The following is a 27,232-nucleotide window of genomic DNA, read 5'->3' as shown; positions in this document are numbered from 1 at the left end:
GGCTTGTTTCCTTTTTTTTCTAAACCGGCGTTTGCAGGTTGAGCAGGACATTTTCATAAACAAATGATCTTGTCATCAGTTAAATCTAGTACGGGGAATTTTGTGCAGACTTCTCTGTGTATTTGCTTCTCTTTAGACTCCAAAGGCTGGCTGTTGAAGCTCCAGATTGTCTCTTGGATATTTGGTTTGAGAGCAAATGGTACCAATGTCTTTGTTGGTTGTGAAAAGTCAATATGCAAACTTATAGACTTCATGTATCCTGGGACGTTTCACTGCAACAGGAAGCTGCACAGCCCTATCTATATAATGAGCATGGCCAGTCAAAAGCACCAAACTCGCTGCTGACTCACAATATTCTGATTTTAACTGTAATATTCATCTGTTTTTGCTGTTTTCTTATTCTCACCAGGGCCTGTGTTGCCTCTCAGGAAAGACTTAGAATAGCAGGATTTACAGCCCTTCAACTCCAGATGAGCTGTGATGGGCTCTGCCTGGCTAATCCTGCACCGACCCACTTCTTAAAGGGCGAATACACCGTATAGTGTTATCATAACAAGGCTGTCACCGGGACTGACCAAGAGAGGAGGGTTTGCTGGCTGTCTCTTCAGGCCCACAATCCAGGATAGGTTAAAAGACTCTGTGAAACAAGCACCTTTAGACACACATTTTATTGTAGTTAAACGATAAAATTAGATTTAATAACCCTATACAAAGAAATACATCAATGACAAAGACAAAATGGGCCTGAATGTAATGAGATTACTGTAAAAGTTCCCAGCCTACAGGAGCTAAACAAATAATAGATGATCTAAGCAAAGACAAACTCTGTACAGTAAATAGAGCTAGTCAACATCATATACACACACCACTCCAAACATACACAAAACTATGTACATGTGCTTTGCATTTCAGTTTAATTGAACTATTTTTTAAACAGACAAAAAAAGGATTACAAAATCGATAGATATTGTCCCAAACAATTGTTTTTGTTGTTGTTCTGCTTGTTTTTCAGTGCCTGAGCTCTTGGTTAGATTTTAGTTGTTCCTTCTAATCTGTCTGATGTCGCAGCAGGAACTTGGATATTGTACAGGTCAGAGGTCGCACTTGCTGTTCCAATTGTCAGGGGTTAGTGGATGTTAGGAGCAGACCGATAACACAGGTAGGTGTGAGGAGGAGAAAAAGGAGGAGGAGGGTGAGGAAGCGTATGACAGGCCAGCTGCACACAGGTCCTCCCCTGACTGGCTGCAACAGAAGTCATCTCTTCACTTTCAGTGTGTGTGGAGTCACGGGTAAACCCGCCTCAGGTCCCCAGGTGAGGTGATGGTGTTACACTGAGGACACAGCTTCTTCGCTCCCTGGAAAAATAAATAAAAAATTAGAATTTTACCAGGTATGTTCTGAACATTTTAGTTGACTTTTATGTTCATGTTCAGCACAAATCAGACTTTTTACCAGTGTTCGAAGCCAACACTCCTCACAGTGAACGTGCCAGCACTGGATGGAGGTGAGCGGAGTTGTGTATGTATCCTGCAGACAGAGAGAGCGAGAGACACACGGTACAGGTGAGTTCTTACCTGCAGTACAGAAAGCTGCCACTAGAGGTCCATGTGAAACTATGACAGGTGTATGACAGCTGGATGTAAATGGACGCAGCTTAAAAATATGTGGAAGTCCAACTGGTTCATCTAGTGATTTATTACACTAGACACTAGTTTTAGTTTGAACTAACAATTGTTTGGGAAATTTCCTATGCAAAGTCAAGACAAAGTGAGCACAAATGTCCTTTAAAACACTTTTAGCTGCAGTCCAAATGTAAAGATCTTTGTGACAGCTGATAAAATGGTGTATCAAACAGCACTTCAACTAATGACTAGATTAAGAAATGTTTCTGTTAATCAGTAAGTTATTTACTATATATAAAAAAGTAAAGTTCTCAAAGGCAGTGAATATTTTATGTTTTTATATTATGATCAGTTAATGTGGAGAAATGTGTGGCATTTCTATTCAGAAAACTATAAAATGATCTATTATTATAAGGTTGTTTGTGTGTTTCTGTTTTAATGAAATTGCTTTTTAAAATCAGTTCAGTGGTGAGTGTCAGAGCTAGATTTGTTTTTAATACCAATCCAAAATAACTTTAAGCAAAATTAAGATATTACAGTTTTATCTCAACTACTCACACTAAGAGTCTGCAGGAAATATATTGCATTTTGTATAATAGTTTAATTTCTTTAAAAGCAGAACACACCAATCTCGTGTGAATATCATGTTCATTTACAGTATATTCCATTTGAACACCAATAAGATTGATTTATTGCTCAAAACACTACAGCAATAGCAATTGCCATTTCTGCATTACTGCATTTTTTTAAAAATAAAAAATTGCGTATCTCTGCTTCATTAATTTAATGTGTCTTTATACTCACCATGCAGATGAGACATTTAAATCTGTCTCCTTTAGACAGCTGTTTCTCCAAATCTCGTATCCGAGTTTTAAGTGCATCCAGTGTCGTCAGCATGGAATCCTCTGAGAGCCTGAACACACACACACGCGGTAACAGGAGGGGGAAAGGGAGGGCGCGTGAGTTAGGCAGACACTGGAGAGTCATTTATAAATCGAAGACAGATTAAATTATTCGCTGGCCAACATGGACACTGAGCATGAAATTTAGCAGCAATCACATTGCCTGCATTCGCTGTCTCATTTATCATAGGCAGGGGGGGTGAGGTGTCAGGGTCCTCACAGAAATAGACATACAAGCAGACACATGCACAATTACAGGACAGGCTACATGTCCTGTAAAACCTACTGCACAGCGAGGCAGACGGGATACAATGCATTCGGTGTGATGAAACGTGTGTACATGCTTGCGTCGCCTGCTGTGACCTTGATTGATGATATCATCATGTTGATATAGTACTGTATATCATGCTGGTGGGAGCACAGACAGGAGGTCTGAACCAGGAGGCAGCCGGTCCGCCAAAATACACTTTACAGAGAGAGGATTCTTACAGTTCCTCAGCTCTGATTGGTTGATTCACAGTGTCTCCCTGTCCTGTCACCCGGTGCATGCTGGGATACACATCCTGCCTCATACTACCTCCATCACCCTGCTCCCAAATAGTAAATCTTGAGAAAAAAAGTTTTGATGTGTTGTTTCCTATCATCTCTCCGCAATTATTTTGAAAAGGCATAAACCGATTAAAAAAGTTATTATTAACACATTTGTTTTATTTTAGTTAAGTTTTAATTAACAGTCACGCATTAAAAGACATGCAAATAAAGGTGGTTTTACTTTTACAGTGTGAGACAATGTGTGCAAAACAGACAATTACATGCTCAGAGAGCTTGTAGCTTAACGCTAGGGAAGAAAATAATTATTTCTTTATTTCACCAGGAAAATGCTTTCATTTGTTTTAATTTAACACCCAACACCCTCCCAATCTTCATACCATTGATGAACTGATCTGAATTGTGCTTAAACTTGCAACATACTAACAAGAAGTAGAACACATTACAGCAAACTTACGTCTCTAGTTCAGTGTTTTTGCAGGTTTTGGGGAGACCGGCTATGCTGCCGTCCTGTTTCTCTCCGCTACTCGTAGATGGACTCCCTGAGTCAACAAAGAAGAGAATAGATAAACAGTTACATAAGACACCTCATACACTCTAAAATGTGTATTTTTGTGATTCCTAAAAGCAGTTCCTTTAATTTTTACTTACCGTCATTTGGCCATTTGGAAAAGTCAAGGCTGCTGCTGCTGTTGCTGCTGCTGACAAACAAAACCCACAGTGAAAAGCCGAATACAACTGTAAGGAAAAAATGTTCACGTCCTGAAAGGAAAGGGATTTATCTGGACGACACTGGCTGGGATACATACTTCACTGTCGTCTCCTTGGAGCTTTCTGCCGAGCAGGGAATCACATCAGTCTCTGTGTATCTGTGAACTGAAGTCAGGAAAAACAAAGCCAACAACAAATAAAGCTGAGAAATATTGCACCCTTGTCGAATACCCAAAATTTTAATTTAAATGAAGCAATTTATTCATTAGTCAAACTCTTGAAGTAAATCCATTTTTGGATTAAGATAATATTTGACCGTATCTGATTCCTTGGAATTTATAGAAATCTGAGTAAAGTGCTGTGTCCAAGTTAAAGGATACTGCGCTCTGCCGTACTCCAGAGTATCATCTCCATCCACGTCCAGGTCTGCATCGCTGTCTCGACACTCCTTAGAAGTCGTGCTCACCAACATTGCCCCTGAGGAGACAGATGTAAAAAATTATTTTTTTAAGAGCGACTGGATGCTACGACAAGGCAGAGAGGAGATTTAAGGTCACAAAAACAGGAAAGTTTGGATTCTGAAAATGTTAGGTCGTCCATCTTTCTACCCCTCTGCTTGAATCTGTCAGTCAGTGTGTAACAAGTTTGCAGGTCAGAGCTTCCTTCTCGGGTAAAGGAAACCGTCACTTTTAAGCTAACCTTCAAGGCATCCCACTCTGCTGTAATCTGGACTGAAAAGTTCAGTGGTTTTTCAACTGCCACTCAGTCACATTATACACCCTCCACTGAACAAGATCACACACATGGGTACTTTGATGGCACAGACACACACACACACATTTAAGCTCACCTTTAAAACCTATAGATGCCATCTGTATCCTCCTCCTCTCATTCCACTCGTCCTCCAGTGGTGCCAAGTCCGCTGAACCCTCCTGAAACACACACACACAAACATAAAGTACACATCTTGACTGTCTGGAAGAATATGGCCATATGCCTCCCATAGCCTCAAGCTACATATCTGCTGCCGTGTTTTCACAGCTGTGAACCAACGCCGGTAGTGTTTTCACATGGATACACAGCAGGCTGACAGTGATCCTGATGCTACATGAACAAAAGCCAGTCAATCTCCGGGTCTGAACCACAGACATTCTCTCAACCTGAGGTCAGCACCGCTGTATGTTAGATATAATCATCTCCGATTACCTTTAAAATGTCACGGGAACAAATACCTTCGTCTGTTTGTTATACAACAGAAAAAAAAAAAAAAACAGGCTGTGTACCTGTCCTTCCTCTGGTTTCCTCCTCTTCATCTTCCCAATCCTGACTGGAAACAGAGAGAAGACAGACAGATGAAAAGATGCTAAAAGATGTTACTTTAAAGGAGGACACGATGACTTTAGAAAGAGTTTTAAAAGATGTTTATTGTTTATTTTATTTTTATCATTGTATTATGAACTCTCAAAGATGAATTTCTTCTTCTTCCACACTGCCTGGGCAGGTTGCATGACTTCCTCAAGTCAAAAAGGCCTACAATTGGACTCCAATTAAACAAGTTATAAAGCATACTATATTTAACACTGATATTGTCAATTCGATCATTTTGCATGAAGGTGAGAGAAAATAGTAATATGGAGTGGGCCTTGCTCTTTAATTGAAGTAAAAGGTAATCCACCAACTGTAACAATCTTTGTATAATCCTTCCAGAAAGCCACAGTACAGTGAAGTAAGAGAAAGGTCTTAATAATGGGGCCTTTACTGTTGAGACAACAAAAAGCCTGAATATTTTCAGTGTGGAAATTTCCAGTAACATCCAGGATGAAGTTAAGTGGAGATTTACTGAAGCATCACATATGTACTAATACTTTTTTTAATCACTTTTTTCTTTTACTTTTTTATTTATACTGGAGTGTAATCATATTTTCTTGAAGAGTTTCAGTTAATTTCTTTACTTTTGGTATTTTGGATTTTAAAAATACATGTGAATTACACATTTAAATGTATAAATAAAAGTAATAACTGAATGGCTGAAACTTCCAGCTTTTAGCACTCCGGCTATTGTAAGAGTTCCAGTGGCAAGTGAAATAAATCTTCTGAAAAAGGACAATCCTAAACCACAACAATTTTGGGATCTCAGTGCCTTGAAAAACAAAAATGAAAAATGAAATGAAAAAAAAACAAAAAAAAAACAAAAAAAAAACGGGTAGAATATGTACCAGTACAGAAGTATTAGCATAGATTAATCAAAATGAAGTGATTTTTTTCCTTGGGAAAAATATAATTTTGTGGGTTAATTAACTTTATTTCGTTACTATTGGTATTGTTTTATATTTTAAAATGTATCTATATTTGAAAAAAATACATTATTTGTTTTCCACCTCTGAAAGATGCCTTTATCCATATGTGTTTAAAAAACATCCAGTTAAAAATTTGAGTGAATGTATTTGGAAGATGGTGGAAAAATATATAAAAATAATAATATAATAATAAAATATACTGTACAAGCTGAATACATTTACACACTGAACCTTAGATCAAGGAATGACAGATGTTGGCTTTATCTACACTGCAGGGTTTCTCAGTAACAATTTCAAAATGCTGTTCCCATCCCCATCCTGTCATGTCACCGCTCCCCTCCACTTTCCTCTCTGAAAATATAAAAGTTAACATGGCAGAACACCAACTGCACCTCCTCTCCTACTGTGACCTGACTGACTGCCGAATGCAAAAGGGGACATTAAGTTTTAGGGCCCTCTAATTCCCGTCGGATGACAGCGACCCCTGAGGTGGGACACAGGCAGAGAGAGAGAGCTGGCGGCCGTGACCCGAGTGCCGCCATCCCAGCGAACGTAATGAGGGTTAAAGAGACGGTCAAAGATGAGGAAGAGCTCATCAAACAGAGCAGAGGGAAAAAGAGAGAGAGAGGTTGATTAATCAACAGAGGAGCACCCCTCCTCCTCCTCTTCCTCCCTGCTCGCTTCTTTTTTCCTCCCTGTCGTGTATTTAGAAGCTCATTATGCTGTCCTGTTATAAGGCCCAATAAAGGCTAACAGACCTCGACAGCAGTGGCAGTCTGAAGAGCCAGCTTGGAGCCGGAGACTCTCAGTGGAAATAATGACAGTAGCAGGAAGTATGTAGTGTCAGCCAGAGTCGGGATGCTCTGCAGGTCTCCATGTGTATGAGTGGCTCAGATTACTTATTGATGGCTCATTAATAGTTTACTGATTCATGTTTAGATCAGCATTAGACGGATCTTAGATCATAGATGAATAGATGCTTTATTTTCGCTGAATATAAAAACACAATGGAACTTCATTTGCGGCATCATTTCAAACTCCAACTCTAACAGCATGTAATTTTGATGCTAATTGTTGCGGAGCTCCAGGCTGCTGCCACTATGCACGCCGCCATCCTTATGCATGCCGCCATTATCGTCCTAGTGATGCTTACAGCTACAAATTTGTAAAAGCAGCATCATGTCAGGGGACGTTAAATGTCATCTAACAGGATGTTGAACATTCGAGCAGTCCAAAGTGGCTTTTAAACGAGATTCTAAGATTGTGTTTTTATGTAAGATTGACATTAATAAATACCTAATTACAAATAATAGTTGATAAAAAAACAAAAAACACATGTGCCTAGAGAGTGGTCCCTTTTACTGGAAGGACGAGGTAGAATGGAGAGAAGAGTGGCACCAGAGATTAAATTATTAAAAATATTTATTAACAGTTTTCTTTTTTAATTAAATCCGTGTTAAAGTCTGCATCCGTTCAAATCCAGCACTTGGCAGCTAAACATGAGCGAGGGGGAGAGATAAAAAAAAAAAGTGCTTCTCAGTGTTTCTTACCAGCTTGTGTGCAGTCTAGGTGGGCTCCTGCGCTGTGGGGGCGTAATGGGGCAGATTTGACGTAGCACCTGCACCAGCAGAGGTCATCGACTGTTAACATATCAAGAGGTCAGAGTTGAGAGGTTAATAGCTCCTCTGCTCGTGTGGGCGCTAGGCCGGGTGGAGATGGTGTGGGAAAAAAAGGGGGTGATATCTGAATGAGTGGTGGTGAGGGAGGGGCTTGGACGAAACACATCACTGGACTGATGAGTGTGGACAAAGGCAACTAGTTAAAAGTGCTGAACTCTGTCTTGACGACAAAGCGGCTCAGTGAAACAGCGTCTATCCACTCTGCATGCATCAACGTACCGTTTAGTCTCGTGTGTCTGTTGGCCCGCACACGGAGGAACGTCTGTAAGAAACAGAATCATATACACTTTAAAGTCAGTAGCTTCCATTTCTACTAAAGACATTTAGCAGAAGCCTAGAAGCTTTTGGTATGAAAACAAGCTTAAAAAATATTTTTATGTTTGGAAATGTCTTGAGATTAAGTTACAACTCAACTGACACAGAATAATCCTCTTTTTGCTTTTCCTCTTCACACTTACTACGGCACCTTATTTTCTTTACATTGTCATTCTGTTTCTCTGCATTAACTCACACTATACGACATCTTTTAAATGTCTAACCATTCAGCTGCTTAAAAATGAAAGTGTCTGAGGAGAAATTCTATTTCACAGTTTGTAAAGGTGTGTGACTCTAATTTGGGTTTTTAACTATACGAATGACACTGACTCGACTACCAATGAACCTGTGAGGTGCTGAGTGTTTCATCAACCTCAGGCCACAACACTGGTGAGTCAGCGGCACCACACCAGGGAAAAATAGGGAAAAACTAATTGTCCAGCTCAACAGAACAAGCGCTCACATACGGTAGAGACTGCTCTGGAAATAACGTTAATGAAGTTCCGCTATCTGTGAATGTCAATGAGTTGATCTGGATTTTATCTTTAGTATGAATCAGACAAATTATATCTACAGTATTTATATACATTCGTGGATTTTTAAGTTTCTTTAGTGTACATACCTTGGAGAAATCTCAGCCCAATGAAAAGGCACACATTAACCTAGAGATCCTCATAATATGACACTGGTTCTGTTACTTTCCTTTGCTGTACCTGGTATCTGTCAGAGTGGGCTTCCTCAGCCGGTCTTGGGGGCGAGGTAGGAGAACCTCCTTCACGCTTGATATGCAGAGACAGGGAGAGGGACTAGACGAGGAAAAAAGGGGAGCAACAAAAGAGAATTTAAGGGCAGGATGATGGTGACTTTGTTGGTAAGTGTTGTGAAGAAATCACAGCTCAGTTTACCTTCGGTGTCCTTATGAGGTGGTCATGATGCACTGCAGTGGCACTACAGGGAAAATAATGTGGAAACTCATTTGTTAAACCAGCTTGGATATAGAAAGCCACGCTGCACACATCAATCATCTACACGATGTCCCTTTCTTTTTATATATCATCCTGGAAATAACCTCTGCTTTTATCTTGTCTGAATTTGGATCTGAATCTGTGTATAACCACATTTTACTCCTTCTCACTTTATGTCTGTCACACACATACTGTACACTCACACACACACACCCACACATACGCGGTGTCCCCGTGGGCCAAGTTCAATTTGAAACCATTACTGTCCACGGAGCGGTCGTTAAGCAGATTTGGAGTGTAATGTCTTTATTGGAGGAATCATTCTTCTGGCCTAAGCAGCAGGTAATGTGTGTGTGTGAGAGTGTGTGTATACTCCTGATCCTTGTGTATGCTTTACAACATGTGTGTGTTTGTGTGTGTGTATAGGGCTCAAAGCAGCCATTAGCAGGACATTATCCGCCCGCTGTATGAGTTGTCGCCTTGAGGCCGGAGGCTGTATATGAAATATGTAGAGAACAATGAGGCAGCTTGTAAACAGCACACAGGTGACAGAGAAGATGGGAGATACCACCTGAGGAAACTCGGGAGGGGGGGGGGGAGTGGGGGTCCCTCCAGATACTAAATCTGCCAACATTAATTATTAGCTGAAAGCTGAACAGTACAGAAGGATGAGAAAGAAAATAAAAAAAATGGAGAAACAGAGGAAGTGGAAGCTTTCTGAGGATGGTTAGAGGACGCCTTTAGGAAATCTGTGGGGAAAAAAAATCATGAAACTGTGTAGTGAATGCAGTGATACCTGATCTGTAGCTGGGTGAGTTTGGATAACTCCTGCTGCATGTGCTCCTGCAGCTCTCCAGGTCGTAGAATGGCCTGACAGACCGGACACACCGGAGCCTGAGCATCATAGAGACCCTTCAACTTGCCTGGAAAAACAGTATATAAGATAAGATTTATGTGTGTAATGAATACTTTTATTTTTATAACTTAATCCATTTGACTGGTAATTCTTTCATACTGTAATTAAGATAGGTTTGAAATGAAGAACCAAGTATTTTTAATTTGTGCTATTGCTACTGTCAAAGGAGTAAAAGTAAATGGTCCGACTACTTCTTCCACGACAGTATTTCTTTATTGTAGAGGACTAAATAGAAATATATCATTGATTCTTTGTGTTTTAAAATACGAATCAATACCAATTTGTCACAAGTAATATGTCTAAATACAAAGACATTATACAGTACATGTCTAGAAATTTTCATAAATTCTTTAAATTCTACAACTTTTGGTCAATACTTGAACAAAAACTCAAAATGCTAAAAATACAAGTAAAAGTAATACATTCTCACTCTTTCTTGAATAAGTAGAAAAATATTTATGGAAAAATATACCAAAAATATCCATAGTGAAAGAATTCATTATTATTATTGTTCTAATGTATAAGCTTCCATGAAGTAAAAACTGAGCACATTTAACTTATATTTAAGCTACATAGTTATTTTCTATCTCTGTTATTAATTAACACAGCAGTTATGTAGCTCTGCATGTGTGTGTGTGTGTGTGTGTGTTCAGTAGACATATCAGTACGATGGACAGACAGCAGTAGTAAGGTTACACATACACACAAACACACTGCTATGGCCCCCCGCTGTCAGTGTGTTGACATCATAGGCTGTCAATAGGAACATTACCCAGGAGGGCCACTCGGCCCATTGGGCCCCACTGATGGATTACTGCCATAAGCAGCCAGATGGGAGCCTGAGGAGCTCCACTATATCAAGATTTTACCTAGTAGATGAGGTGATTTACTCCTGAAAGCCATCGATCATATGCAGGGAGCTAGTAGGCAAGAGGCACCTAATTTCCTATCTTTGCACAGTCAAAGGAAACAATTCTAGCAAGCATGAATTAACCTTTTAATATAGAACATTACAAACAAGTTAGTAAGTTTGTCACTTTCCCACCACACAATGTGGAATATAGTGGACTGAACCTCTTTTAGGACACTAATATCCAAACACTGTACCAGCGCTTTGCTCCAAATGACCAGCCGCATGACAGGCTTGTCTAACTGCAAGGGCCGTCCCCTGACATCAGTTGAGCTATGAGCCCCCATAATGAGGAACCAAATAGGACAAAATGGCCTCTAAATAAAACATGGGGTGGAAAATAGAAAGCGGAGTCAGGTGTCCTTGGGAGAGTGACAGCTCTCCTGGTTTTACCCCCACCCTACCCAAACCCTCTCGCCTTTTTTGCATCCCCTCGCGGAAGCCTAAATGACTTTTCCCGACACGCATTGAGCGTTCCCGAGCTTTCTGCGCTCTGCCGCCCGGAACATGCAGGCATCAGTAAACAATGAAATCTGTGGGCTGAAATTGAATTTATAACCACATTACCTGCACAGATAACGTCTCTGAATGGTGCCGCGATAAGAGCAATGGGATTTGATTTTCAGGTGTTTTATTGGTCCACTTTTTGGATAAGCCCCCCTCCTCCGACTACAGCCGCTTCCCCACTCTTCACCTCTGTTCCACACAGACATCAGATTTAATGGTGTGGGAGCGGGCACGTTTGGATGTATAGATGAGTGTGTGTGTGTGTACACACTTTTGTTGCTAGATGCTTGTGCTGCGCTCTCGTAAGTGACAGTTGTTGGCTCATGAGCACCTTTTTTACACATCTCCATCCCCCTCCTACTCCCTGCCCACATAAACCCTGTCAGTATCAGTCAGCCTCAGCCCCTCTTCAGCCTGGGGGGTCTAAGACACAACAGGGGCTGTAAAACCTGCCTGTGGGGCTTGTTAAATGTTCCCTCACTACGGCAACTGGCTCGGATGGATTGGCCCTCTCTCACTGGGCTGTGCTGACTGTGACTGGCCCGTCTCCTCGTGGATTCACTGTCTCTGATTGTTTCCCTTTTCTGTCTTTGTGTCTCGCCAGTTCAGGACCTACTTTCCTGACTGTCTAGCCTTTGTCCAGCTGCTTTTCTCCCTTTACACACAGAGCCCACATGGGAGGACACATCCTTGTCTTTCATGTGAGACCAATGATATTGATTGTAATGACCACACTTACATTTTTTGCCATGTTTTCGTATACCCAAAAGTAAAATCTATGATGTAGGAAATAAATACATTTTACTTATAGTTTTTGTTGTCAGGAGGGAATTACACGGATGAGCACACACCAGTATGAATAAATACAATCTCTAACTTATCTTCCCCTGAGTTTGAAGAGAATTCACCCCTTGGGCAAATAACCCATTCACACACTGTGATATGTCTCCACCCCATCACTGTTATCAGCAGCATCAAGAGATGGCAAAGTTCCGCTTTTGAAACAAAAAACATATTGTCATCTTGCTTCTCCACTTGAACTATGATTTATAGTGAAAACCAGTTGCTGTTGTTCTGTGTCATTGTGAACAGTGACTGTCACGGGCTCCAGACTCGCCACTGAAACAGAGAGATCAGAATCCTGCTGACAAATCCTCAAAGCATCAAGTCCCCCTGAGGGTCTGGGTAATGGCCGATGCCAGCGCCCATATGACGGCTGCCAGTTCTGCTGATGTGGACGAAGCAGAGATGCCTAACGTGACCTTTAGTGAATGCCACATCACATCAGGCCTGGATGTCACCCACTGACATTATGCTGGGGCATGAAAAGGCTGTTCTGCAGGGGAGACGTGATGACGAACGTCCCCCCGGTGACAAACCTGTAGATGTGGTGTAATGCTGATTGACGTGAGCAGGATTGGACGGCTTTGAATGGCAGGGGATGCAAACATCCAGGGGAGGATGTGGAGTTTACTTTTTTTTTTTTGCGTGGGCTTGCTCTGTTTTTTCTGTGTTCGTTGGCGATAAAGTGCTGAGACAACTCACTCCAAATGGCATCATTATCCCAATCATCAAACAATTCTCTAAGCACATCAGAAATCCCTCTATAAAGCTATAACAAGCATAGACTCTATATAACCAGTACGCATGTAGAGATTGGTGGGGGAGTAAAGTTAACGCTTGGCGGCTAACACTGCAGTGGTGGATTGTGTAGGCAGGTCCTTGGCACACTTTCAGAGGAGATGGAGGGCTATAAAAGCCATTGGCTCCTGCCACACCTGTACCCCACCCTATACCGCAGCCTGCTTCCTATTTAAAAGCATCACATGCAGGATATTAGTCAGGATTTTTCGCCGTCTGTGAGGTAGAGCTAACCTCTGAAGCAGAGGGGGGAGAAGGGAAAGTATGCAGGCCGCCGTTTGTTTTTTATTGGGGAAATAATGGCCTATTGAGAGGTTGGGTATTTAATGAGCAACATAATAGGCCCTGTAGTAACACATCTGCTATGAGCAGAGTCATTTCCTCAGCTTTCAAAGGCTGCTGCTGCTTTGAAACAGCAAGTCCAGTTGCCTTTGACTTAGTACTTCTACATATCTGCTTTTTATTAATTGCAATTGCTACACCAGTAATACATAAAAGACAAATGTGTAGCTAGACTCCATGCTCATGCTTAGTCAATCCTAACTTCATTCAGCGGACGATAGACGTACACTCTCCTGGCCTGACCTCAAATCTCTCACTGTCCAATCTAATACTAGCATCCTTCAAAATATCCCTCCTTCTCTGCAATCAATTGTGTTTAATGTATTAAAGACACTCACCACAACCACCGCAACCTTTGGCCCCTGCACAAATCAATGCCTCGTTAGACCACTAATGATCATTCATTGACTAATAAGATCTGTATCAACCTCTTGTAGAACATTGATTGGCCTTTGGCCTTTGTAGTGCTCTGTGCATTATGTGGACAACGGGAGAAAGAAGCTGTAATTCCTGGGGAGTCAGATGATGAAAAAGCTCCTGGTGGGAATGGACAGGAATCCTAAACCCCAAATAGACTCATTCTGAAGCACCTCAGGCCAAAGCCCTTTTCTTCAGCCCCACAGATCAATGGACATAGCCTCTCTGACCACAGGTCAATCAGCACACAAACTCCAAATTTCGCTCCCTCTCCCTTTCGTTTGGTCTCTCTCTCATCTTCTCCATTAGTCACCACAATTGTTCCATCAGGTGCGGGCGTGGCTCGGCATGTATGTGTCCAATCACCTTGATGATGGAGAGTGGACTGGGTAGCTGCACAACTGTGTCCCTGTGACCACATTTCCCTTCTCAGGACCTGAGGGCAAGGATCGAACCCTGCCTCCACTCCGTTGCAGCCAATCAATCTGGCCCTCATTGAGATGCATGGCTCAATGATCTTTGATAGTGACTTCAAGATTGGAGAGAGGGAGTGGAAGTCAGGGGAAGAGTTACCAAATCTCCTTGGGTATTTGCAGTAAAATGAGGCTACTTAGAAGCCACCTCACAGAAAGAAGTCTGCAAATGTATTTGAATTATATTTCAGAGTTGTTTTCTGAATTTGGTAGCCTGATATTTTCTGGAGGAGGAAGATGTTATTCAGGTAATATTAATTTTTTTCTTTTTGCAACTTTTCTGAAAACTAGAGGTCTCCATGTGTCTGAGAGTTCCAAATCCAACTCTTGACCCCAGTATAGACAAGTAAATAAGTCGATCAATTTATCAAATGCTATAGGCAAGGTTCTGTTGTGTTTAGGAACAAAAATCACTCAAACTGTGCAAATCTAGGGATGCTGGAACAACCACATCTTGTCTTGCCTTTCTGTGGTCCTTTCAGATTGTTTGTGAGTTTGGATGTGTTCCAAAATTTGGAATCCCTAAAGGTCACCTGACTCTTGAAATAATGAGCAGATGTACAGCAATGCATGTCAGCGTTTATGATCCTCAAATCCGCAACTTACAAAAAAAGTAATTGAGCTCATACTCCGGGCAACAAAATGCCAAATCTAGACTTTGACATCCGTTTGCTAGCTGCTGTCTGTCAAAGTAAGTGCAGTCGCATTGGATCAAGATGCTACTGACAGCGGACAGCGATAGAGCTGTTCACCGGTGGCCCGTCACTCATTTTGATGCCATCAACCTGCACTCACAAGACAGACGGAAATATACAGATATCCAACTCTGTCACTCTATTTCCCACTGTCAGGACTTGAACCTCTCATAATACACTTCAGGCAATACATTTCCATCTATGGTTTACTATACCTTAAGCTATTTTTGTCAGGAGGGAGAAAAGGATGTGAGAATTTTATGACTGTTATTTTGGAAGTTTTTACATATACACTCATGCATAGGTTCAAAAAGTCCAACTTGGACAACCAACCACATCTGTCTTATAAACTTTATAGTATAAAGAAGTGATTGGGCTAAAAAGAACAAAGGAGCTTCTGTTAGCTCCTAAAAAGCGAGTATGTTTTAGTCAGCGACAGCAGTGACACCCGGCTTGTTTTAGGAGAAAACTGACACAAAACCTGCCCGTTAGTTTGATTTCTTTGACAGCGAGTATCTCCGAAAATCCTGTAATATTTAATGCAGCTGAATCATTACTGCAATACCTTCCCCCTTATTACCATGTGTATTTGAGGTGAAGGAAATGTGTGAGGCTTCTGTTTTCTACATTATTTTGGTCGTTTGTGTGTGTGAGAAAGAGGGAGAGTGACAGAGAGACATTAAGTAGCTAATAGACAGATCACAATCCCTCATTAGAGGGATATTAGATTGGCTCATAAAAAACAAAAAAACAGATAACTATTACCCGGACCACTGATTAATACACATTAATACTCTCTCTCTGTCTCTGTCTGCCTCTCCCTCTCTCTCTCTCTCTCTCTCTCTCTTATTATTCCATTGTCTCGTCGTCACATCTCTCTCATTTTCATTTCCCCTCTCGCTCTTTCTCTCAATTAGTGCTTAATAAGGAGAAAATGAGGGGACCGCTCTGTTGCTCGCAAGTATTCTTTTTCTTTTCCAAACAGTCCTGGACAAACACTGGAACTCAATGATGAGTTTGATTATACAAGGAAGCACCAGTGGTACTAAACAACAGCAATATAGCCTGCCTAAGTTCTTACAACGCATTAGCTTTAATCGCCTGCTTCTGTCAGTACACGTCTATGAAGTACATTGTGTGCACAAAGTATGCGAGCATGAATTTAAACAGAGCGTTGTTCAAATGAAACGATGTAAGTTGTGCATTCACAGGAAATAACAATAGCAACAGCTGACTGGTTGGTCTACAGTGGTGATAATAGCTGTGGTACAGAATCATTATAAAATGTTAACCCAATAAACACACCGATGGTTTCTGTTTAACAACTGAATAATACAACGAAGGGACCATCGTTTCACACATCATCCGAGTAATCATAATACTCTTTATGTTGCAATATCTGTCAGTTTAGACGCACTCAAAATGATAGATGTAAGTACAAACGTGACTTGAGACGCAGCTGTTTTAAGTCTGCAGCCTTTTTATTACAGCATCATGCACTGCTTTTACGATTACCTCTACTTTTTATTTTAATTCCCCCAAATGCCTCTGAAATCAAACCCTCAGAGAACTCATCTTGTAGAATCCAGTAAGTGAGGGATAACACTGACACAGTCACTGTCTAAGGCCTTGTTCAGACTGTCAGACAAAAACACTTTTTTGACAAATTAAAAATGTGTCCCAATTGATTTTAGATAGACACAAAAAAGTCACATGCAATGCACTGTTTAAACCACACTTGGAGGTGGATAAAAATTGGTTTTGTCAAGATTAATCCGGATTCTCAGATTTCCCAGTAGTTGTTAACTTATACTTGTTGCTAACTGATACATTATGCAAATTCCTCTGTACAAAGCAAGGAGAAACCTACAGGGAAAAATGTGTCACCAACGTAGCTACGTAGCTAGTGAGATCTATATCACTGTCACAGTAACTCAGTAGAATAGGTTGGTGATATCTGGATGTACAAATCTTGATCAGATTGATATGATTTGATTTGAGAAACTAATTTGATTTGCCAGGGGTCTAAACAAAAACAATCACAAATACTATAGCTGTGTCTTTTCCTCCAAAATCCCCTCAAGAAACATGATGCCACAGAAGTAGTACTTATTTTTGCTTGCAGCAAGGAAAAGAAGCAGATTACCTTCTAACTGCTGCAATCACTGCTGCATGAGGTATGCTCTGAAAATACTGATGAGGTTTGTAGATGGTGGTTACAGGTTATGGTACAGTTATTTGAACATTTACAGCATGTATAAGAAAAGGCACGTTGCTAAACTGTCATTAAGTCCTGTTATTATGACTGTAGCTGACTAGTGGTTGGGCCTCCTTTAGGTTTGCTCTCAACATTGTATATTTTGTCCAAAGTTTACAGACAATACTGTCAAATCTCATGCATCCGAGTAAGCTATGCAGTTTCAGAAGCCGACAAAACAAGCAACAGACAACAAACTGGAAACAGAAATCTACAGGATAGTGAAACACAACACCACACTGACAATGCTCGACACACACACACATTCAAGTGCATACAGTATCCTACTTTACCAAAAACATCATGCCCTTCTGCTTTCCCCTCATACACCTGTCCCACATGCACTTTATGCAGCGCAGGTGAGCAACGGAAACCTTAGCCATTAGGGAGCAGTACACTTCAAACAAAATCTGAATTGATGTGTTGTCCCAAACAATATGTTGGGTTTGTGACCCAAAAAGGCCCCGCATCAGGCCTTGATCGCACTGTGAGCAGGCCTCCGGTAAGAACATGTTGACACTGCCCCATGACATCCCTCCTCTTGGTCTCATCCATGGGCATTATTAGAGATAAGCACTAAAAGATATGTCCCTCACACCTCTGTTCCAGATAATATCAGATACTGTCAGAAACACTGTGTTGACAGCTGCTGGTATGAGAGGACCACAAGCACCTGGAGCTGTGTGATACACCTGTGTTTGGGTTAGTCACACTTCCTAAAGGTAGTTATTGTGTCTGCCTGGATGAGCAAACAATTACAGCAGATGACGATGGTTTTATCTTCAAATGGTAGAGAGATACAGATGATTGAGCAGCTTATCTTCAGACACAAAGGGAAGGATTTTAACCACTGATCTTGGACGATACTGAATTCATTGTATATAAAATACAGAACGTAGGACATTGACATGGTTTAGTTTCATTGCTGTTGATCTTGATTTGACTGCATATACGTCCATGTTATGTTACTTTAGCGTTGGAATTCATTGCGTGATTTAGACAAACTACAAATAAAAGTGAGCAGTAAATAATGCTCTTACAGTTTTCTTTTGAGGCTAAAGGACACCAGATCTTTGTGTGTGGTGTGTGGTATCCCAGCACCAGACAGCCCTTGTAGAGAAAAAGATATACAAGGCTTTAATACAACGCGAGACGGACAGCCCTCGACGACAGACTCAAAATTCCTGTGTGTAGTGTGTCAGTGGTGTGCGTGTGTGGGTGTATGTGATTAGGTGGAATTGCAAATATGTGCGCAAATGTGAAGTGAAACTGTAAGTGTGAATAATGCACAATGTAATGTGTGCGTGTGATGTAGAAATCTGACGAGAAACACACTTCTGAGAGTGTGTGTGTGCTTGTGTAGATCATTTACACACACCGCTGTGTAGCCGTGGTGAGCGCAGCGCAGTGTGAGCCCCCGTCGATACGCTGCTCCGATCCCCCCTGTCAGCAAACACAGGAGAACAAAGAGGCCGGTGGCCACGCCAGTGGGTATAGATCTTCTCCCCTGCGTTCTCGCTCAGCGGGGTCGCACAGGCGCCGCTCAAAGTTCAATCTCCTCTACTTGACTGATCAGGAGCTTTGAGCTACTGCTAATGAGACTGGACCCTTTCCAGTGCACAGGACTCTGAACCAGCCCACCCAGAGCACAGTCCACGAGACCACTCAAGTTAAAACTAATTAAAAGGAATAATAATTTGGACGAAGGTACTCAGTCACTAAGTCAGTGTGTGATATGGATATGACACTAAAACTTCCTGTCTTCGACCTATGAATTTGACTAAAGTATATTTAATTTAATTCAATTCAATTTTATTTATATTGCGTCAATAACAATACAAATCGTCTCAAGACGCTTTACAAAAACCCGGCCTGAAACCCCCAGAGCAAGCCTGAAGGCGACGGTGGCAAGGAAAAACTCCCTTTTAACAGGAAGAAACCTCGAGCAGAATCCAGCTCATATGGAGGGACCCATCTGCCTAAGGCCAGCCGGGTACAGACAGAAGAAAGAGAGAAGAGAACAGCAATCTGCAGTACAGAGGAAAGTGCAAAGCTGCAGCTTTTAAAATTTATATTTATCTATATTTAAGCCTGTATAGGGTATATGGAACTTGTTCTTAAAAGCCAGATTTTGGTTAAAACATTACAATAAAACCCATCCATGCATATTTCTACATGCACATTTAGATTTTGCTCTAACTCTTAGATTGATCATTGGAATCAGTTCAGATTAAAAAGTGTGTGTGATTGCGTTGTATATTATTTAAAAAATAGAGTATGTCAAGCCTTAGTTTTGACAGACAGAACCAAACCTGTACCGTGTAACGATTTGATCTTTGACAATAGGAAGCAATTTTTAATACTGAGCCATTTTCTTCTAGTTAATATGGAATTACACCTGATTCTTGACATTCAGTTAAAACTGCTCTCGTGGGATATTTGCAGCTTGTTCTGAACTTGATTATAATAGTGGGTATTTGACAGTGTTATAAACAATACAGCTGGTGTATGACTATCCTTATGTGAACGTCACCTACAGTAGAATAACCACTCAATGTGCTATAATGGCATCATTTGCATTGAAACAATCCACAGCATGTATCCCATGATCATTCAGTGATTGATTTGTAATTGCACTAATAGGGTCACGACCGAGACAATAGGATGTGTAAAGAGTCCCTGCTCTCACTCAGCCTCACAGACTCACAGCGGGCCTACCGAGCACTGCCTGTGTGGTCTATGGGGACAATTAGCACAATCTCCATACTAATGGCAGCCTGTAATGGACACTGCTGAGCCTGCCAGCCACTGTGTGTGTTTGCATATGCATGTGTGTGTGAGGGAATGTTTGCATACTCGCATATCCTCCACTGTGAGTGCCTTCCTGTGTGTCGCTGAGCGTCTGCCTGCCCTCTGGTGTATGCGTATTAAGTGCACAATGGATTCCTGTGCTTATGTATTTATACGTGTCTGCCTTGTGTGTGTAAGTAACCAGTAGCCTGTATTTTACTGAGGTGAACCCCCCTCCACTCCCTTTGCTCACAGCTCTAACCCTGATCCAAGGCCACTCATTAGCACCATAATAAAGAGTTGAGACGACACGTAAAAGGTTATATACTGCTGGACTGCTGTTTTCCTACCAATTATCAGGCCTGTGATTTATGGCTCAGACCCAACGCTATTCTCTGAGGAGAATTGAGGGTGTGTTTACACCCCTACACAGCGGGGTGAGGGGTCAATCCTGGCAAACTTTGACCTCTGAGGCAGAGGTGCACAGGCAGGGATGGGAGTTTGCCAAACAGTTAGTCGATCAGAGGGTATTTAGGATGCATGTGTAAGTAATCTTTTCTGTTTCCTGTGCTTTAATGTGTTTAATGTGTGTGTTACATGCACCCGGTTGTACAGCCCCTAACTAGTCTGCACATAGAGTCACTCTCTGTTTGCTGATTTATTTGAGGGTCCCTGTCCCTGAGTGTGAAAGTCATGCACTATACAGAGCCGTCAAAAGCTCCCACAATGGAAGGAAAAGACAAGTGTCAGTGGCATCTACACTATTTTCTGCTAACAAGCCAGCAATGCTCAGCGTTGCATTTTATAGATGTTATAGAGAAAATTTACCATCCTATTCGGCATCTGTCAATTGCCCAAGCAAGCAAAAAGTTTAATTTGCTGCTCATTATAGAACAACTTTTGAGTGTCTGTTTTGTGGGCAACCTGACACTTTGTAGATCCCTATAGATGTCTTCCTTTTATTCAAATTACAAAACTACATAAAAAAATAAAAAAATAAAAAAGAATGATGTCAGAAATTCCTGTATTTGGGAGGTAAAACTATCACGCTTGGCATGCCTTTGACATCTTGGCTTTTGTCAAGCTTCTCCACAGCCGGGAGACTTGCAACTAGCACAATTGACATGCTGTAATGAGGTCTGTGCGTGTCACTGAGAAGACACGCATATGGAACACACACACAAATGGTTTAAAAAACTAAAAAATATATACACACTGTATGTTACTGGCTAGCATCCAAGCATATGGAATTGGTGTGGTCGAGCCGCCTGTCTGCGCTTCTCCTCAGCGGCATGTGTTTAACCTCAGAATTTGGCCTTCCTACCCTCTCTATCTGCCTGACTGATTTGTTGGGCTCCGGGGACAGGACGGATGGTATGCGTGTGTGTGTGTGTGTGCGCAACTTGCAAACATGGGATTTAATCTGCAGAAATACCGCCTTTACCCCAAGCCTTTCCAGTGCACACACACATACGAACCAGGTCTTTGATGTGAGATCAGAGGCAGCTAAGATGCAGGTCGATCAGGTGCACGGAGAGAAAAGTAGAAAGAGAGGAAAGCAGGGAGAGCGGAAGTAGGAAGGATGGCCAATGTTAAAAAAAAAAAAAGCCTGTTGTTTTAACAACCCCTGGGCCCTGCAGTCATTATAACTCTCTCTCTTTTTCTTTCTCTATCTGCCTGTTTCTCTAACTATACTCTTACCCACTCTCTACACACAGAAGCATCGCTATTCCTGTTGGCCGATCACAGTAGTGAACGGAGGCAGATGTAGCGACTGCAAGATGTGCTATGACTCATGCTTCAGCAGAACATTCTGTTGACCGTCTAACAGGTGCTGATGGTCACCACAAAAAGACCCCTACACACATTTCTCCCTTGCTACTTTAAAAGCCTACTGCCAGACTTATAGAAAATCTGTCTGTCTCTGACAAGCAGTGTGGTCCACAGCCTGACACTCTACAACTTTTGAAGATACATCGGCCTGCAGAGAGAAAAGAGAAATGAACACAGACACAAACTCCTGATGCATCTGCAAATACACACTGAGACCACACAGTCAAAATGTAGGTGTAAATACACAAGGAAAAACTTCAACATTCCCGCTTTCCAGCCCTAAACACATGGAGGGAAGGAGGTAAAAAGCTGAGAAGACATTCCCCTCCCGCCAGGATGAAAGCCTCTTTTACTTGGGAGAACATTAGGAGAACAAACTACCATCACAACAGGAGGGGGAACAGTCAACCACGGCAGGCTCTCACATCAAACACAGCCACCATTAATATTGTAATGCTTCCTCCCCGAGTGGTTAAAATCAAGAAGAAGACTACCAGTGTGGTCAGAACAAGAGATGACTGCAGATGGCACCTTATTTGGGAGGGTGCAGCTTTTAAAAGCAGTATGTGGTGCTGTCAGGTGGAAATTCTAATCTTGTATTTTGACTTTTACATTTATTTCTTTATTACTCTTAATTTAGGATGGTTGGTCCCAAATTTGATAACATTTTTTCTCTCTTTACGTCTGTGTTAAAATGACTGTTATTTTATTCTCTTCAGACAATTTCAACCTTCTTTTCCCCTACGTGGCAACATTCCCCAGTTGTATTGGCCGTGTTTGCATCGACTTATTGCTACATTACTGCCGTTTTCTCAATAAACTTTGTGCGTGACCTGTCACACGAATACAAAATCACAGCTAAAGGAACATAATAAAAAACTAGGTACAAGCAGAGGGCGAGTGTGACTGCTGATGCATGGAGTGCGCATACAAGTCTTCCTGATGAGGACTATACACACTGGGAATAATAGTAGGCAGCAGATACTATATGTGTATGCATGAGCATCGAGTGGTCGCTATTGATCTCCTGTGGTCTGCTAGGGGGATGTAAACACTGTGTCTTTCAACAGGAAGCTTCACTCAATACGAGCAGCCGTCACCGACAGCCGCACACAAAACACAGCGCACGGACCATCCCTGTTATCAAATCAGCGCACACAGCTAGAGTACACAGACGTGTGTGTGTGTGTGTGTGTGTGGGTGGGTGTGTGTGTGTGTGTGTGTGTGTGTGTGTGTATGAAAGAGAGATACATCAATATAGAACATACACAGAAATAAATGTATGGAAAATATGTACAAACACGCATTGTATGTGGGTGAAAACATTCCACATCCCTAACTCCTCTGTAAGCTAATTCTGCAGCTTTATAATTAAAGAATGATCTTTAAACTGTTGAAAACTTTCGCGAGTTAACTTACCTCTAAAAGATACATACTGTCTCACAACCACTCACACACACACGGATAACAAACCCTTGTAAGCTGTGTCTGGAATGAGCACCGCAGCGATAATCCATGTGCCAAATCTAAGATGAATCTATGTAACATCGATTCCGTTCGAGCTGCACTAGTGCGCTAACAACCCATGAATAACCCACCGTGGAGGACACTTGCACACTGAGCGCATCTGGTGGAGACTCCTCAGTGTGTGTTATGCTTAAATGTTTCCCCTCTATTAACATCCTGTGGGATTTCGTTTCGCACAGGTGAAAATTTGGTGAGTCTCTTAGAGCCCTCTCATCACAGGAGGAGAAGTCCTTGGCGGTCTCTGCCTGATTCAAAGGCCTGACGCGAAGATTTTGTTGTGATGAGGAGTTTCGTCTGTCTTAATAGCACGGTTCACTACTTGTGGAGGAGATCATGTTTCACATTAAATGGTGACACACAGGCTCAGACAGACAGGTGATACACAGATATGCACACAGGTTCTGTTCAAACACTTTGCTTTGACCACATTATTTTCTTTCACAGACCACTCGCAGCATAGCCATGATGGGTTAAAAGGCTGAATTTACAATGTAAAAAAAACAAAAAAAGACTGAAAAGCAAACAGAATTCACTTAAATGTAATGTATGGATGTTACTGTGTATTTATTGTCTTCTTATATGTTGGTTACAGAATTGTCGGATGTCGTGTTTTTTGTTTTCCTGCACGGCTGTGTCAGATTTTCAGTTTTCTGTCCACCACATCCCCGAGTTGAACATTTTAAGTGCTGCATCACAACACAGGGGCTCTCAAACATCTGGGTCCAGTTATCACAACTCTCACTTAGCTTTGCCACCACTGTGATATGCAGATGCACACACACACACACGCACAATCTCAGCATCTGGCCGTGGTGTGTTTTGCCACTCTGCTGCTCCGGTTTCCCACCTCATGTTTCTGGTAAAAGAGCATTTTAGTTCCAGCGCGGGCCTGTGGCGGAAAGCATCTCCCTGAGGAAAATAAGCATGACTCGCTCCAGTGAAGACATCTGCCCTTTGAAAGCGAGCGTGGCTGTTTGAACAGCTGTCAGAGCACACCGTGCGTCTCAGACCTTCCCTGATAAAACAGAGGCGAGTCTGGGAGGGAAAATCGACAGAAGAAAGTCACTAAATGGACAGAAGGAGACGGCCACTGGCAGACAACGACACACAAGGCAGATGGGAAAAGGTGCCATGTTCCTGCTTGTTGTGTACTGACAAGCAGGCTTGGTCACCACACTGGAGACTGTGCCAAAAATTCCTACAGATCCTTCGACAGATTGCCAACACAAGAAACAGAGTGTGATCTCCTGAATGGAAAAGCCAGTCAGACAAAATGTTTTTATTAATTCAACACAAAGTTTAATTAAACTTTAATAACCCTGCATTTGATCCAGCTCCTATCTAAATATTCAGGAGCATCATGCAGCCGCAGTGTCCGCAAGGAGCGACTTTTGTCTTGCTTAAGAGCAATGTCAGAAAAATTCCTAACTGGATGTCTTAGCTGTCTCACGCAGGAACGGCAAAAATGCAAACTGCCACAGACAGTAATGTCACTATTAAAGAAAAGTTTAAAAGACTAAAAGTAGGATTTTATGGTCTAGCTGGAAGTTCAGTATAAATTTGCATTGCCATTGTAGCAGCCGTATGCGAGCAGTAGACGCTCTCACACCAAAAGAAGATTTCAAGCTTAACACTTAAGACTTTTGGTCCTGAAGTGACTGTCTGTTACCCAGTCAAGAGGAACAAGTGTATGTCAGACTTAGAGAAAAGTGCTGGGAGCTCAATTGCATTAAAGCTCTTAGTTTGCCTGAGCTCCAATCTAATTGGATAAAGCTGGAAAAGCAGCTTCCAATGTGCATGAATCCATTTTCCAATTTTTTGGGGAGGAGTTGCTCCCCGTGTTCTCTTCCACCTCGTCTTTTGTCCTTGTCAACATTCCCCAAATGAGATTCCCAAAATCGGGAGGTGAGCACGCATGCACGAGTGCACAGAGCAAACATTGTCAGACAGACACACCTCTCACACCAGCATGCTGGCTGGCATCTCTTCTTTTCCTGTCCTTATTAAAATTCCATATTGAGATTCCTTCCTGCCACTCCGCCTCCCCGGCCTTGTCACTCAGCCACCAACAGGCGACAAAATCAGCAACTTTCAACAAAGACGCACACATATGCATAGAGACACACACGGCGCACAATCCAAACTTTTCTTAAGACAACTCGTCCTGCTCCCGCCCTTTATGTGTGGGATGAAAGTTTCCTTTAGGTGATATGTATGAGAGCGTGTATGAGCATCTCCCCTTCCTGCCTTCGCCCCTCTCTCTATCTCGCCCCCCCTTCTCATTGTCATTATTTTCGATGGTGTCCCCCTCTGATCTGCTGAGCCTTTGGGTGCTCTCTCTCCTCTCTCTGTCTTTCCCTGGTCCCTTTCATCTGTCAGGCGCTCCCCTTGGCGACCGCCACTGAGGGGGTTTGATTTCCCATCATGCCTAGCATTGCCTCCCTGACTCCGGTCCCCTCACTCCCTCCTCTCTCCCTCTGAGGCGAGTGTTGTGCCCCCGCGACGTTGGGCAATTATCCCCGGGAGTAATGAGGAGCGTCTCTCCCTTCGCAGCGCGCTGACTGACACCTCTCCCACTCATTTGTCAACAAATCAGACGGCTGGTGTGGGCGGCCATATTGAGCTGAGGGTTGTCGTTGGGAAGCTCAGGCTGAGGCGCATCGCCGCGTCTCTCTCTCTCTCTCCCTCTCCCTCTATCTCTCTCTTTTTCTGTATCCTCCTCCATCCTTTCCTCTCTATCTCTGCCACCTCGTTATCTCTGACAGGGTGTCATTCGTTCCAACTCTCACTCCTCCTATGTCAGCCCTCCATACGCGCGATGTATTTGTGTTCCTCAGCCACCAAGAAAAGTCTGACTTCCAAAAGGCCTAATGGTCATATGCAGCTAATGATCACTAAGCTGAATAAGTGACACTATTCAATTTATTTGTGTCAAAGTCAGTCACAGCCAGCCGCTGTAAACACTTTGCCTAACTAGACGATAAAGAGTAGAGTGCAAAAGGGAAAATCTTTTCAGATGTCTTTACTCACAAAAGCTCCTTTCAATTTGTCACCTTTAGCCGATGCAGCTGTAGACAATATATTAATGTCATTGGCCATCAGGGTGAGCAAGTGATTCGATGTGCCAGTTAAACTCAACACAATTCACTGCATACTTTAAAGATGTGAGATGAATGACTGAGTGTGAGCGTCAGATGTGAGCAGGGAGCGCTGTGCATGTTTACATACAAGATGAGCATCACATCATGCGTTAGACTTACAGAGTGGGTCTGAAAGTCGAGTGTGTACTCACTGTGCTCTTTGCGCTCCTCCGGGCTCGATGATGCCTCTCCATCAGACAGCAGGCCGGACATGGAGAACAGCTTCCTCCCTGAGTCCTCCCCGGCTTTGAGGGCGCCTGCGAGGGAGCCAAAGTCAAACTCCTTCCCCTCCACCTCCGGAAAGCAGCTTTTCAGCCTTTTGGCAGGGGTGAAAGCCGACTGGTAGCCCCCTGACTCCCTCTCCTCCTGTGGAGATGAGAAGGGTCGGAAGGCGCCCACGCCGCTGTGGTTGAGCATGCTCAAGGTGGAGCAGTCCAGGTTCGGCGGGGTGAACTGAGGGTGCAGGTGGAGCAGGGAGGCTGGGAAGTCTCGGGACGGGAAGGTGCCTGACATGGGGCCCTGGCGCTGATACATGGAGGTGAAGGTGTAGGAGGCTGAAGGGAAGGGGAGGTGAAGGTCTTTCTCCACCGAGGCCGGGACACCAAAGGGCCTGGGCGCCTGGCAGGGGACAGAGGCGTCTCGTCCGGCCTCGGCGGTGGAGGCTAGTACCATCAGGGCGGGGGAGGCCAGTGGAGCCGGCAGGTAGGAGGGGCTGTCCATCTTGAAGGGGCGGTGGAGGTCCAT

At 42.6% G+C, this 27,232-nt stretch overlaps 1 protein-coding gene across 1 annotated transcript; it reads right to left on the bottom strand.

The window, feature by feature from the left end:
• Positions 1-117: 117 nt before the first annotated feature.
• rnf220b (ring finger protein 220b) lies at positions 118-27,232 on the bottom strand (the record flags this gene model as incomplete). The annotated part of the gene is made up of 15 exons (XM_084548713.1): positions 118-1,355; positions 1,453-1,527; positions 2,427-2,535; positions 3,531-3,615; positions 3,725-3,768; positions 3,865-3,942; positions 4,165-4,261; positions 4,635-4,716; positions 5,068-5,111; positions 7,632-7,721; positions 7,980-8,022; positions 8,789-8,881; positions 8,981-9,023; positions 9,837-9,963; positions 26,641-27,232. The coding sequence occupies 15 exons, from the start codon at positions 27,230-27,232 to the stop codon at positions 1,284-1,286; spliced, it is 1,674 nt and encodes a 557-aa protein (XP_084404839.1). The 3' UTR covers positions 118-1,283.

This window comes from Chelon labrosus (assembly GCF_963514085.1).
Source record: "Chelon labrosus genome assembly, chromosome: 7".
NCBI classification, from domain to species: domain Eukaryota; kingdom Metazoa; phylum Chordata; class Actinopteri; order Mugiliformes; family Mugilidae; genus Chelon; species Chelon labrosus.
This window is presented reverse-complemented; position numbering and strand designations above follow the sequence as displayed.